The sequence below is a fragment of the Crotalus tigris genome, unplaced genomic scaffold (assembly GCF_016545835.1).
Source record: "Crotalus tigris isolate CLP2741 ecotype Arizona unplaced genomic scaffold, ASM1654583v1 scf7180000018301.7375997, whole genome shotgun sequence".
NCBI classification, from domain to species: domain Eukaryota; kingdom Metazoa; phylum Chordata; class Lepidosauria; order Squamata; family Viperidae; genus Crotalus; species Crotalus tigris.
The window spans coordinates 6,125,093-6,138,761 of NW_024096931.1; the positions used below are offsets into that span (position 1 = coordinate 6,125,093).

Genomic DNA, 13,669 nt, shown 5'->3' on the forward strand with positions numbered 1-13,669 from the left:
TCATAGAATCCTGTCATATTTTACGGATGTCCCTGTAGGGCAGTGGTGGGGAACCTTGGCTCTTTTATGACTTGTGGATTTCAATTCCCAGAATTCCTGAGCCAGCCATGCCAGGATGTTTCTCCTTAATTCTAAGTTGCTTCTCTCTTTGTTCAGTTTCCAACCATTGTTTCTTGTCCTGCCCGCTGGTACTTTGGATAAACTGCTTTCCATAAAAAACAGCTTAAAATAGCTTAATTGAAATTCATGGGTTAGGAATTGGGGACTCCAGCATCCTCACATCTTGGAATTATTCCACATTAACCTGCTCGATTTTGGAATAGTTTAGCTCTGCCCTCTAGTGAGGACAGTGGTGTTGCTTTTTATGAAATATGGCAGTTTTTTTCTTCCAGAAATGATTTCATATTATGATTTTATTCAATCTCAGAAAGCGTCTGGCAGCATCTTTTCCAGCCTATCACCTTTGATTAAAAGGCGTCAGCTTTCACAAAAGCCGATGTGTTTTAATCAAATGCGTTTGTTGGAGAAGGTGCTGGCAATGTTTTCCAACCTCTGCAATAACCTGGGTGATGATGGCTTGGGAATGCATGTGTGTACATATGTATCTTCTTTCACAGCCATTTCCTGAACAGCAAAATAACTCAACATTGCATGTTGCATCCTGGTTCGCAGTAGCCCTAAACCTTGTCTTTTTGCAATTAGCAGGGTTTGCGTTCAAAACCTCCAGCTTCACCTTGCAGGCGTCAGCGACCATCACAGGCTACACGAGAATTTTCCAAACTTAACAACTTTAAGAGGTGTGGACTTCCAACTCCCAGAATTCCCTACCCCGCAGGAATTCTGGATACTGAAGTCCACACCTCCTAAAGTTTGCGAAAGAGGTCCAGTTTGAAAGAGCTCGCTAAGTTTGAAAAGAAATCTCGGGATAGCTTAACACCCCATGCATTTGGAATTATTATTATTTTGCAAAACTAGAGCAAACTTTCCTCCTGCCGTAGAGATAGGGAAGACAAACGAGTGGCTTGTATTACATTCATTTCCGGGTCCGATGCGACATACGCAACGGGAAGTGGAAGACTCAGCCCAAAAGCCCTCGAAGCACTGAAAGGAGAGCTGCTTGGGGATCTCCTTTAGGCAGAAGTGGTCACATAAATCCCCTACAGGATTTCAAACAACACGATAAATGCTTCCCCTATGTTTTTTCCCCCCTGCCCCGCAAAGTCCGTTGGCAACCGCTAGTGTTTCTCTCTCGCCTCCTTGCACACCTACGAACGAACCTCTTTGGAATCAGAGCACAGGCAACGGGAAAGCCGCGCGCCACGCCCTTCCCTTGCCCGCCACTAAAATGGCGGCCGGGGAATCACGCTGGCGTCAGGAGCCGCGAATGTGACGCAGCGGCGTTGCTATGACAACGGAAAAAACCGACGCGGCTGGTGAGTTGGGTGGAGGGCAAAACGCGTGTCGCGGATGGCGGGAACCGCCTCGGATGCTGCTCTTCCTCCAGCAAGAGAGGAAGGGGGCAATAGAGGGTGCCCCCCCCAGTCGAGCTTCTGATCCCGTGACCCTTTCTGGACTCACTGAGTGAAGGCTGAGTAAAGCTGGAGTAGAGGTGGAGTAAAAGTGTAGTAGAGGCGGAGTAGAGTTGTAGTAGAGGCAGAGTAGAGCTGGAGTAGAAGAATCCCTTGTCAGTGCCTGCAGGGAGTACCAAACAAAGCAACCCTGGGGACCAGTTGGGCTTCCTTGGAGAGATCCAACCATAATTCTCCATTGCAAGGTCTACATCTTAGCTTGAGGTCCCCATGCTTTTAAGATCAGGGTCGTCATTCCAGCCTCATAGGGCATTTTGGGAGCAGAGGAGCCTGACTTAGTTAGGGAGGCTGAGAACGAGGTGGGACCGATTGGCCAGGTTAAGTTAGAGCTTAACTGTGGTTTGTTGCATTAACTGCAGTTGGTTGGGTGCCCAGTTTGCCAAAGCCATACCTGACTGGCTCTAAAGCATCTTCGTTTGTGTTAAGGTTTTTTTCTCTTTATAATTCCTTCTTTTTATAGTGAGCCGCACAAGGTCACTCTGCAAATTGGGCAGCCATTTAAGAAAGAAAGAAATAGAATGAATAAACTGCTACCTTTAATGATGTCCGTTCTTACAATATTCTAAGCTGCTTCCAGGGAAACTGTAGTACAGGATAGAGTAAGAACCCAGCAGTCGAGGCTTGGCTGATAAAGTGTGATTTGAAAGTCATAGTTGATTACAGGGAATGAATCTTGCAGAGATTAAATAACGTACTGCACGCTGCCCAGAGTCCCTCCTTGAGGTAGGTGGGCAGTCATCTAGAAATGAGATTGATGGATGGACAGAGAGAGTAAATAGAGACAGGTAGGTAGGTAGGTAGGTAGGTAGGTAGGTAGGTAGGTAGATAGATAGATAGATAGACAGACAGACAGACAGACAGACAGGCAGACACAGGTGGTGTTCTTCATATGTTGGACCACATCTCCCCAAAACTTTGCCAGCATGGAGATTTCGCCTGGGAATCTGGAACCCCAGAAGCTCACTTGCAGGATTTTGAGCTATTGTTTCTTCCTCCTCATCATTTACCTGGCAGGATATGGAGAAATTTAGGGGACTAGAAGCTAAAACATAGGAAGAACGGTTGCTGGAATTGGGTATGTCTAGTTTAATGAAGGACTAGAGGTGACATGATAGCACTGTTCCAATATCTCAAGGGTTGCCCCAAAGAAGAGGGAGTCAAGCTATTCTCCAAAGTGCTTGAAAGCAGGACAAGAAGCAATGGATGGAAACTAGCCAAGGAGGAAAGCAACCTAGAACTAAGGAGAAGTTTCCTGACCGTTAGAACAATTAATCAGTGGAACAACCTGCCTCCAGAAGTTGTGAATGCTCCAACACTGGAGGTTTTTAAGAAGAGACTGGACAGCCATTTGTCCAAAATGGTATAGGTTTCCTGCCTGAGCAGGGGTTGGACTAGATGACCTCCAAGATGCCTTCCAACTCTATTGTTGTTGTTGTTAAATATAAGGAAGAATGGGAGGCAAGTCAAGTGATAAATAAACAACTCTTGATTATTATTTACTCCTTGTCTTCTCTTCTCCATAGGCTCTAGCTACCTTTCTATACCAAGAGATTCTTCCTTCTCATGGCGGGTTCACCTTCCTTTCCTGTTGAACCACCGGGGAAGACCGTCAGCATCACTGTGCTGGATGGCCATGACTTGGTAATTGCCCTCTTATAGTTCACACTGGAATTCCTGCATTGAGGATCATCAGAGTGCATCACTTAGCTGGATGACTATCATCCCAGAATGTTCCGGTTTTTTAAAATCAGTACAATTAAAGGGCATAATATTTTACTAATTGAACCACATATTAATATCTTATTTTCCAAGGCACCGAAAAGCCGGTTACTGGCTTCTGGATTTATTTTATTTGAGATTACTGCTCCCATCTGTAATTGGTTTGGGATGCCAGTTGCCTAAAGAAGAAGAAACATTAAATTGCTTGAAAGCAGCTTTCTCATTTAAAAAAAAAACACAACATTTTGTAGATTTTATTTAATAGCTCTGAGATGTTGCCCAAGCTGGTTATGCCATCCAAGATCGAGAGAAGTAAAAATTAGTTTTGCTCTGGGAGGTGACGCTACCACTTGTCCTGTCCTCAGTGTTGTGGTCTCTTTTGTGTAGAAAGGCCTCAAAGGAGACAGTCCGGTTACATTTGTGCGCGTTGAGTACAATGGCTTCGTCCTTGGTGACTCCCCCAAAATGGATGCCTCTGCGGAAGGAAACGTGAAGTATAATTTCACCACCTCTTTTGACAGCCATCCTGAAGGGTTCCACACCTTGGATGATATTGCCCATAAACCTGTGATATGTGAGTAACACCACCTCTGCTCTTTAGCTTTTAACGGCTGGGAAAGAACACAGGTAATCCTCAGCTTGCAATCATTCATTTAGTGGCCATTTGACGTTGCAACAGCACTGAAAAAAGTGACTTACAACCGGTTTTCACACTTAACGACCGCTTCAGCATCCCCACGATCACGTGATCAAAATTCGGACGCTTGGCAACTGGCAGGTATTGGTGACGGTTGCACTGGGCTGCGGTCACGTGATCACCCTTTGTCACCAGCCGCCTTCCGACAAGCCAAGTCAACGGGAGACATCCGATTCGGTTTACGACCGTGCGATTCGCTTAGCAACCGCAGCGATTCGCTTGGCCACTGTGGCAAAAAGAGCATAACGTGGAGCACAACTCGCCCAACCACCGTCTCGCCTAGGCAACAGCAATGTTGGCTTCCATTGTGGTCGTAAGTCGAGGACTACCCGTTTTGCTGAGGTAAAAGTATCTGTTGTGGGTGATGGCGTTCAAGTGGAGGCTTGCCGCTCATTGTCAGGGATGCTTCTGTTTGAATTTGTGCACTGGGAAGATTCAGGAGCCTGCAGGGCCCCCTCATATTCTTCTTAGCATTCTAAGCCTAGCGATCATCCACTCAGTAAAATTAAAGTAATACGGGTAGTCCTCAACATACGGCATCCTTTTTGTAATATGGTGACCAAAACTGGCTGCAGTATTCCAGGTGTGGTCTTACTATCTTATTGCTGTGACTGAGTGGTTTTTTATGCTCGGTTTCCCCAGTCACTGTGATTGAAGTCCTGCCAAAGGAGAAGAAGCAAAAAGAGGAAAAAGTGGTGTCCCTCGGACAGGCCGTGGCGGACCTTCTCCCTCTCCTGCAAGGTGAGTGAAAGAACAAACCTGTGCTGGATTGTCATCTGGAACTGCAGAGAGTGAAGAGGCCAGGATGCTTGGACTGTCTGGTAGGCAGGAGGGGGGCAAAGATGGACCCTCCCTAGCAGTTCACAGAGTGCATTAGAACAGGTGGCCCTTGACTTACGACAGCTCATTTGGTGGCCATTCAAAATTTCAACAGCACTGAAAAAAGTTTTTCACGCTTGCAGCATCCCCAGGGTCACGTGATCAAAATTCAGATGCTTGACAACTGGTTCATATTTATGACAGGTAGGTAGGTAGGTAGGTAGGTAGGTAGGTCGGTCGGTCGGTCGGTCGGTGGGTGGGTGGGTGGGTGGGTGGATGGATGGATAGATAGATAGATAGATAGATAGATAGATAGATAGATAGATATAGGTTGAGATAGATAGATAGAGGTTGAGATAGATAGATAGATGATAGAATAGATAGATAGATAGATAGATAGATAGATAGATAGATAGATAGATAGATAGATAGATAGATAGATAGGTTGAGATAGATAGATAGATAGATAGATAGATAGATAGATGATAGATAGTAGGTAGATAGATAGATAGATAGATAGATAGATAGATAGATAGATAGATAGATAGATAGATAGATAGATAGATATAGGTTGAGATAGATAGATAGATAGATAGATAGATAGATAGATAGATAGATAGATAGATAGATAGATAGATAATCTTTATTGTCATTTTTTACTATGGGCACAATGGCACACATTAAAAAATGAAGTTTAGTTGCTTGGTCTCAAAGTGCATAGACATAACACATTTAAACATAATATATACAACATATGTATAGAGCTACATCCTTACATATAAGAACATATATATATTAATTACTGTCCATCTTGAATACATAACGGAAGAAGGAAGCTTGAGAGTTCACAAGGTTAATACTGTATGGAACAAAACTCTGGCTGAATCTGGATGTTCTGCTTTGGATACCACAAAGCCCCCTCCTCCCTGAAGGTGACAAGGAACACAGGTCATGAAGAGGATGTGTAGTGTCCCAGACAATCTTACGGAGTCTGCTCATGTGCTATGTCCTCTTTTCTCTGCAGGATTGTGTACATTCAGTGCAACACTGCCCCTGTATCCATTGCCAGGCTCTCCTCTGGAGGCCCTCCGAGCAGAAACCAAGGTATTTTTTTTTTAAAAAAAAAGGAATATAGAGATATGCTTCCCAATTGTAACATCCCCATCTTAGAGGGGACTTAGAAGTAGTTTAAGGTGGAATAGAGGGTAAATCATTGAAATTTGAATAAGATCTTCAACATTTATTATAAAAAAAAAAAAGTAGAGTGCTTGGAAATGTAATTGTATCATTCTCCAAAAAAAAAAGCTTTTGTTTCTATATAGCCCCCCCCCCGAGTCCCCACTTAGTAATAATAAAATTCAATAAAAAGGGGTCTAGAGACTAAACCATATGATGAACGACTGAGAGAACTAGGCCTGTCTAGACTAGCAAAGAAAAAGACTAGGGGAAAAATGATAGCCATCATCCAATACCTGAGGGCCTGTCAGAGAGAAGAGGGGGTCAACTTATTCTCCAAAGCACCTGAGAGCAGGACATGAAATAATAAATGGAAGCTTATCAAAGAGAGATCCAACCAAGAATTAAGGAGAAATTTCCTGACGGTGAGAATAATGAACCAGTGGAACAGCTTGCCACCAGAAGTTGTGGGTGCTCCATCACTGGAGGTTTTCGAGAAGAGATTGGACAGCCATTCGTCTGGAATGATATAGGGTCTCCTCCTTGAGTTGGAGGTTGGATGAGAAGACCTCCAGGATCCCTTCCAGTCTTATTATTTTGCATTCTCTCGTCTGTCGCTGAAGCTCCACAAATACAAGTGAGCTCCTTATAAGGGACTTAGCTAAGTCTTCCCTATTTAACCATGGGTCCAGTGGCTGGACTCTTGTGTGGGTGTACTTCAGTGCTCTGGAGGATAAGCTCACACCCTCTTTCTTGTGACAACACTTTGTGTATTGAATGATTGCTATCATGTCTTCCCCCTCAGCCTTCTTCTTTAAGCTGAACATCCCAAGTTAGAGGAACTCTAGAGGTCCCCAACCTTCCTTAGCAACTTTAAGACCTGTGGCTGGCTTGGGAATTCTGGGAGTTGAAGTCCACAGGTCTTAAAGTTGCCACGGTTGGGGACCCTTGCTCTAACTAATCACTTGTCAGATTTGGCCTCCCAAGTGCTTACCAGCTTCGTTGTGCTTCACTCCTTTTCCCAAGTGTGTCTACTTGGTACGTCTATCTTAAGCTTGCTTTGGTTTTGCAGTGTTCCATCGATGTCTTAGTAGCTGTCCAGGAGAGCTTATTGACTCAAAACCAGCTGTCTGAAGGCAATCTGCTGAGAGTGACCGTAGAAGCTCTCTATTCTGCCCCGGAAGCATTTCTCTTCACAGGTCCCCAATATAATTACATGGTTGGCTTCCAGGTGCCAGCAGTTGGTGAGGTGAGTTGCTGAAATCCCACATTCTTTTATTCCTTTTTTCTTCCCGTCTGTTTCCTTAGCCTTTTGTTGCTTTTCATTATCAGCCCCTCTAAAATATAAGAGGTGCTGCAGGTCCCAGTGGAAGCACGTTGAGCTCCTGAGAAACATCGAAGGTTAAACTTCATGGCTTCAAGGTTCTGATTTGAACCCTTCACCAGCTATGCCTGATCGAACTTATTTCTCCAGGCTTTTACTGCTGTTCTAGGAATTTGGCTTTTGAGTTGAAATCATTCCGCTAGCACATCTCAGTCAGTCGTGCATTATGTTAGTAACCTGGTCTTTCCATAGCCTCTCTTCGGAGATCCATCTGAATTTATAAATGAAGCTACCTTGATAGAGTTAATTAACTGTGATTCTCCAGATCCAGGTGTAACGATGCTAAGAAAAAGACTCAGGCATGTCTTGGGCAGAGGTTTGAAGCTGCATGACACATCTTCACACAGCTTCACAAACTCTGAGTTTATTGTTTCTTATATACTTTTTACATACATAGGCTTTACCATTAACTGCTGACATTTTACATTTAGGAGTTTAACCTTTAGTTGTTGACATAAAGTAATTGAAAAATTCCTTCATATAAGCAATTATTTTCTAGTAACACATTACCTGTTGAGAGCAGGTAAAAACAAATACAGGTAAATTAGAAAAGGAGAAAGAACTGATAAAGACAAGAAGAGATAAAGACAGGAAAAGATAAGGGGGAACTTATTATTTAGATAGGTAAGATATTAAGTCAAAAGGGGGTGATCTTTTGGCTGCTTCCTTGGGACAAAGGATATCAAAAAGTTATGAGGTTTGTGGGGGGCAATGCATGGCAGTTTGCTGCACGTGCAAATTCCTCCACATCCAGGTTTCATGCACGTCTGGAAGGGATGAGTTTGGTTAGGAAACAGAGCCTAATAATTCCGTGGCCTCCATGCCAGACTGATTTATCCTAATTTAGAGAGCAACCTTTGTAGAGTGAAATCAAAGAAATAAATAAATTACAAGTCAAAAATTGGATTCATACATTGTCTGAAATCAAAACGGTTTGGTTTAAGACGTGAACTGGATATTACAATTTGCAAATCCTGGTCAATTAGTGATGCACAAAACATGAAGCCAGCTCACTGTAGCTTATTCTGCGATGTGTGAACTCAGAATCTGCGTTCATGAAGAGCAAAGAAGAACCAGCATGAAAATGTGCTCATGGTACTAAATTTATGTTACATGTAAGCGGTTTCTTCATTTTCTTCGTAAAAACAGAAAAAAAATGGAAACTTGCCTCACATACATAAGAAGCTCCTTGCAAATTAAAGAGCCCATATAAACGTTGGTTTAGGTAGTCCCCCTTCTGTAGCTATTTTAGAGGATGTTTTTCCAAAATGTAACCCTGTCCAATTTGTTTTCATTATGTAATGGATGAGTCCACAGAAGACATTTAACCTGAAATGAATTCAGCCACTTTCTGAGCTTCCATATGAATAATCTACTAACCAAATGGGTTGCTCCATGCCAGCACCAAGCAAAGGAAAAGTTTGAAGTCCTGGATGAATATGTTGTAAGAATGCAACTGCTAGCTCTTTGTCAATGTACCGGTGTGAATGACTTGTTAACTCTGTGAATTCAAGGAATATTTTTTTCCTATGACCTTTCCAGAAAGAATGTCCCTTCCTGTTCAAGAATGGGACTCTGAAAGTTGGTGGTGAGAGGGAAGCTCTGCCTCGGCCCAAGAAGTGGCCAGTGGCCAACATTTTAGCCCCTGGAGGACAGAACATCCCAGATGCTCTCATTATTGGTGGGCCCTTTGAGGAGGAAGATGGAGAACTGAATACTCCAGAGGTGAGCATGGCAGAGCTGGAGAAGCAGATTCCTTAGAACAGGAGTGGTGGTTCTCCAGATGTGGGTCAGCTACAATTCCCAGCTCTCTTCACCTTTGGCAATACCAGTGAGAGTGTAGCATCAGCAGTGTCCCAGTTGCCACCTGTTCCATCTACCTGGGCCTATAAAAACTAGCGTACTAGATCAGATCAATGGCTTCTTTCTCCCTAGAGTCCTTTTCCTCTAGCAGCCAAGGATGAGCGTAGATTTGGGTTGATCGTGGTATCCATCCCATTGTGGGTTCCATTGTACAAAATAGGCCGTATCAGTGGATGGCAAGCTTCTTCCAAGGCCTGGTGTTATTCCTTCCTCAGAAGAAAGACTGTCCCTGCTATTAGTTCTTCTTCTTTTTACTTTTTCTGTCTCGTGTTATTTTTTTCACCTAGTCCAGTGGTGGCGAACCTATGGCACGCGTGCCAGAGGCGGCACTGAGCCCTCTCTGTGGGCACGCGCACCGTTGGCCCAGCAGAGTTCGCCAGAGTAGTGAGCATGTGGCGTTTGGAAGCGACAGGGCAGGAAGTGAGCGAACAAGCGGCGTTGCCCCCCCCCCCGGGAATGCCCCAGAGATGGCGAGGGACTGGCACCCATCGCCCTGGCCCCGGCCACATTCACCCAGTCTGCCGTGACCACTGCAGCCATGCTCACCCAGTGGGCCATGGCCCCTGCCCCCCCCTGAGGGCACCACAATGCTGAAGCAGCCCTGGCACTTTGCAATAAATAAGTGGGTTTTGGGTTGCAGTTTGGGCACTCGGTCTCTAAAAGGTTCGCCATCACTGACCTAGTCCATCAACAAATATTGGTTCCAGTCTGTTTTCTTGATTTGTTGAACTCTAGACCTGAACAGACTGGGTTCCTTTCTGCTCCTCCTCCTCCTCCTGCTCCTGCTCCTGTTCCTCCTCCTCCTCCTTCTCCTCCTCCTCCTTGCCTTCAAGTCATATTGACTCCTGGCAGTTACCTACACAAGTCCCTGGGGCTGTCAAGGAAAATATTCAGAAGCGGTTTTCCTATGTTTTTTTTTTTTTCTTCCCAAGACTGAGTGGGGAGGATTGCCACCCAGCCAGCTTTGTGCCTAAGACAAGATTTGAAAGTCTGGTTTCTCTGTTTCTAGCTTTGTGCCTTACCAACTACACCTAACTGGCTCTCGCTGTCTCTTTCTCTTTTTAAAAGGAGCGGGAAAGCAGGCTTCAGGCTGAAACTATTAAGAAACGGATTGTGTGGGACTTGGAAAGGCGTTGCTACCTGGATCCTATCGCTGTACTATGGTGAGACAACTCGGTGTCGTTCTCCAGCAGTTCAGAACTTAATGAGAGGATCTGTGGGAGCCCAGCAATTAAGAGCAGAGACCTGGAGATTGTAAAATTCATACTTCTCCAAGTTCTCTAACCAAAGCTGATCCTTGATTTCCTGTCTTCTGTGTGTTAATGAGTTCCTTCAGCTAAAGCTCGGCATAAATATTAACGAGCCTTATTACAACAGCCTGGCTTGTGCTGGTGTATTTGTGCTGCATTTTGCACATTTACCGCTTGCTTGTCCGTCAAGAAACTCAACCCATTTATTTATTTATATGCCACCCTGGTTATTGTTATAAGCAACGCAAGGTGGCGAACATACACAAATGCTTCTCCCTGCTCCTATGTTCCCCACGACAACCCTGTGAGGTGGGTTCAGCTGAGGAGAGGATGACTGGCTCAAAGTCACCCAGCTAAATCCAATCGGAAGCGTATCAGTTCTGACCATTTTTTGCATGCTGCATGTTCCCACCTTTGCCGCCCATGTGGCATTGATGGAAATGTATACGCAATGCCCTTTTGAGCATCAGACTACACCAGGGGTAGGCAATCTCGGATCTTTTATGACTGGTGGACTTCAACTCCCAGAATTCCTGAGCCAGCCATGCTGAGGGGAAAGGGAGAGGTTTCCAAGCTGAGCCATGCTGGCTGAGTAATTCTGGGAGTTGAAATCCATGAGTCATAAAAGAGCCAAGGTTGCCTATCCCTGGGCTAGTATTAAAGTTCCAGGCTAGAAAGCAGGAGACCATAAGTTCTAGACCTATTGTCATGTGTCTGCTAATGAAACACTTCAAAGAATTTTCAGGCATGGTTTAACCTAAAAAAACCTTTATTAGTGTAGAGAGATGTCAGCACAGCATGATGGATGCCAAGATCTGAATTTCCCTTCCCTTTGCACATAACATCCCAGGCATTTCCCCTCCCCTATTTTTGGGGTCATGATTCACATCTTCCAATTAACTTGGAGGGCAAAGATCCACTTCCGTTCATTTTCCCGGGCTTTCCTTACTATCTCCTCCCTTTTCTCTGTCAGCTGAATTAACTCTAAAAATACTAGACAGTTCTGCATATTTTGTCAAAGCAAGAATAGTCAATATTAGCAGCGTTGACACCTACCTTAGGCCAATCACCAGGAGATTGTGAGTTCTAATCCTGTCTCAGGCATAAAAGCCATATGGGTGATTTGGGGCTAATCACCCTAACCCCTGGACTACACAAACAATTGTAACTGGTGTGCTCTTCCTGTTTGACAGCTTTCGCAAGCGGATCGCTGACTGTCGGTGTTGGCCTGTGGAAATTACCAGAGTGCCACTGGTCACATCCACGAAAGTCAAAGCTGGCAAAGGAGACAAGGTAAGGTTCTAGTTCATCACCATCACCACCACCACCATCATCATCATCATATTTTAATCTCATAATTTTTTCCTTTCCAAAAAAATATTTCATCAGCTCAAGGCAGCAAAGATACTTAATACTGCCGCCCTTCTGTTTTTCCCACTGCAACAACCCTGTGAGTGGGTTGGGCTGAGGGAGAGAGAGAGAGACTGGCCCCAAATCACCCAGCTGACTTTCATGGCTAAGGCAAGACTAGGGCTCACCGTCTCCTGGTGATTGGTCCAGAGTCACTAGCCGGCTTTCATCCTAAAGGGAGGCCCAGAATCAACCATCTGTTGTTTCTAGGCCAGCCCCTTCACCACTACCCTTAACTGGCTCTCTTTACTGTAAAGGTAGGTTTGTTAGGATTAAACGTAGGTGTGGTTTACATGTGCTACGTAAACACTACAGAAGAGATTCTGGCTGTGGATGGTCCTTGACTTACGTTCAGTAACTTGGTGACCATTTGAAGTTATGACCCAGATTCAAAATCCTTTTTTTTTAAATAATATTTTATTAATTTTCCAATTTTACATTTAAGTATTTAAAAAGCAACATGGTGACTGGGTTAATCAACAGTTCGATAACAAAATCTTTAGTGCAAATCTCAAGTTGCAACATCAGATATTTCTTCTCTTTCTCCCTTAACATTTACGGTCTCGTATTCAAGCTAGTACAGTTCTTATTATATCAACTCAAGTAAAAACATCATTATGACATTTATCAATAATTTTGTTTGCCTATACGTATCTTAATTACATTCAATCTTCATAAACAATCCATATCTTGTTATTAATTTTTATCCAAATTTTTACTCATCAGTATTCCAATTTAACCTTTGCTAGGATTAAACGTAGGAGTGGTTTTACATGTGCTACGTAAATACTATAGAAGAGATTCTGGCTGTGGATGGTCCTTACGGTCAGTAGCTTGTGGACCATTTGAAGTTATGACCCAGATTCAAAATTCTGATGGTTCCCTTTCCCATCCTGCAGTCATGGCACTGCATTTTTGTATTAAGTATGTTTCCCGCCTTGAGCTGATGAAATAACAGTGGTTTGCATCACCCCACAATCAAAGGGCCACATTTTACTATGGTTTTGCCCAAAACTAATACTTACTTCCACCGGTTCGCTTAACCCAGAGGTCCCCACACCTCAGACTGTGGCCCACTACTGGGCCTTGAATGCTGTGCAACTGGGCCGCTGAAGTGGCAGATGAGCGCACACACATCCTCTCTTAGCAGGCAAGTGCGCGTTGCATGTGTGCGCTTGCCTGCCGCTCACACGGAACCATCCCCTCCTCCCCCCACCGGTCCGCAAAGCCAGAAAGGTTGGGGAACTCTGGCTTAACCACCATGCCGTTTGTTTCACGACCACTGCAAAAAAGATTGTAAAAAACAGTCACGTGAGCAGGCTCCATTACGGTCATAACTCGGCTACCTGTGCTCCATTTGCGCTGCTTGTGGCCATCAGCAAGGAAGATGGTCATTTCAACTGTCCTTGTCTAGGGAGGTGGAACTATTGGTGGAACAGAGGAGGATCCAATTTCCTTTCACGGCGTGGCTTATGTCAGCTTAGTGCCGCTGCTGTATCCTGGAGTGAAGCGGATCCGCGGAGCGTTCCGGGTTTTTCCTTACCATGACAGCGAAGTGTTTGAAAAGGTAACAGCTTCATTTGCGCGGCTTATCAGCTGAGATTCCCTGGCTTTAGATTTTGTTCGAAATGGTTATTGCCGACGTGCTTCCAGGAAGCTTAGAGCAGACAGCAATCAATCAGAATAGAGCTGGAAGGGACCTTGGAGGTCTTCTAGTCCATCCCTCTGCTCAAGCAGGAGACTCTGTACCATTTCAGACAAG

General features: G+C 44.5%; 1 protein-coding gene across 6 annotated transcripts in view; it reads left to right on the plus strand.

The window, feature by feature from the left end:
- The first annotated feature begins 1,304 nt into the window (after positions 1-1,304).
- CFAP70 (cilia and flagella associated protein 70) overlaps positions 1,305-13,669 on the plus strand; it is a 39,893-nt gene continuing 27,528 nt past the window's right edge. For 5 of the 6 annotated variants that reach the window (XM_039349846.1, XM_039349845.1, XM_039349841.1 and 2 more), the window contains exons 1-10: positions 1,447-1,609; positions 3,113-3,230; positions 3,696-3,882; positions 4,648-4,746; positions 5,849-5,928; positions 7,073-7,249; positions 8,927-9,109; positions 10,316-10,410; positions 11,691-11,790; positions 13,322-13,474. In XM_039349846.1, coding sequence (XP_039205780.1) covers positions 3,153-3,230; positions 3,696-3,882; positions 4,648-4,746; positions 5,849-5,928; positions 7,073-7,249; positions 8,927-9,109; positions 10,316-10,410; positions 11,691-11,790; positions 13,322-13,474 — 1,152 coding nt within the window. In that variant the 5' untranslated portion in view covers positions 1,447-1,609; positions 3,113-3,152. The other variant, XM_039349842.1, reaches the window with a different exon arrangement.